We start from the raw sequence: 1,286 nt of genomic DNA, 5'->3' as shown, positions 1-1,286 counted from the left end.
AATAAAGTAAGGAAGCAACAATATGTCCTAAAAAAAATTAAATGGTATTAGGGTTCTGGGAACTGAGAAAAACAAGTTGTTTTAGGCTCTGTGTCATCAATGGAGTTTCTCAGCTTAGGTGGTGGAAAGGATGAGAGCAGTCACTATGGCTATAAAAAGTGCAACACTTGCGTAGGATGAGAGCTAGATGAGTTTTAAGGAAAAACAAATCCTGAACTCAGAAAACATCTGTTTGACTGGATTTTACATGCCCTGTTATGGATCTTATGCCTTTTGCTCACTCTGTTCAGTGTACAATTACATTACAGTTAGAGTTTATTCTACAAATCACTCACTGGTTCCCCTTCTGGTAATGCAAAGGGGGGGAAGGATCATGCACATTTTTACTTACATCCTTTGGTACAGCATGCTTAGAACATTTGCTGTCTGATCAAGGGAAGGCATTGGCCCATTTATGTCTGTTCATGGAGCCAAAGGAGCTCAATATGAGCCTAGACCTGAAGAATCCCTATGAAAGGAGGAGACTGGCAAAGCTTAGAGAAGCCTGCTGTTGGTGGAAGTTCTATGTGGCTGCAGAGTAAACAGTGGTGCAAATCCAGTTTATTATCAATGCAAACTGGTCCCAGTGGAGGCTACATTTGGATTTGACTGCGTTGTAGAGCTCACTGGGTAAGTCCCCACTGCAGGGGGAAGGCAGTGGGGCAAGACCTTGAGGAACAGACAGCGCTGCACAGATGGAGGGATGATCCTGAAGAAGGTTTAGCCTTTAGCCTGTGTGGTAGCAGGTTCAGCTCAGCAGCCCGAACCTTCCCCTGGGGGAGCTGGAACCGGCTTCAGCTACTTTGCCCGGCTGGAATGGCCGAGGGCAGCCCCAGGCCAAGGCGGGGCTCCAGGGTGGGGCTGAGAGGAGCCCGAGCAGCGGGCCTTGGCACTTCGGGCCTGCCTGCAGGTTCCCCCCTCGCACGGGCTCTGAGGCAAGGGCTGGCAGCAGCCACGTCCTCCCCAGCCCCTCCAGGAGGGTGGGGAGCGAGAGGTGACTCCCCCTGTCAGCACCCGCAGAAGGAAAGAGGCAAAAAGATGCTCCTCGCACAGGCTTCAGCTGGTTCAAAGATCTCACCCATGAGGTGAGCCAAGCTCGTTGTGAAAACCGTTCTTTTTAGCCCCATCCATAACCTCTTCTTCCACTTTCCGGTTCTCACGCCGCGGGGGAGAGAAATGCGGAGCGCGACGCGGCCCCGGGGGCACCACGCTCAGCCCCGGGGAGCCCCGTCAGCCGCGGCGGGGCC

General features: G+C 52.6%; 1 protein-coding gene across 1 annotated transcript in view; it reads left to right on the top strand.

Annotated features, from left to right (window-relative positions):
* The first annotated feature begins 855 nt into the window (after positions 1-855).
* Positions 856-1,286, top strand: part of CTTNBP2 (cortactin binding protein 2) — an 89,862-nt gene continuing 89,431 nt past the window's right edge. The window contains 1 exon segment of the mRNA XM_010004327.1: positions 856-1,124. Coding sequence (XP_010002629.1) covers positions 856-1,124 — 269 coding nt within the window.

Source organism: Chaetura pelagica, unplaced genomic scaffold (genome assembly GCF_000747805.2).
Source record: "Chaetura pelagica isolate M959 unplaced genomic scaffold, ChaPel_1.0 scaffold68, whole genome shotgun sequence".
Classification (NCBI taxonomy): domain Eukaryota; kingdom Metazoa; phylum Chordata; class Aves; order Apodiformes; family Apodidae; genus Chaetura; species Chaetura pelagica.
Note: the sequence above shows the minus strand (reverse complement) of the source record. Positions and strands in the feature narration are given on the sequence as shown.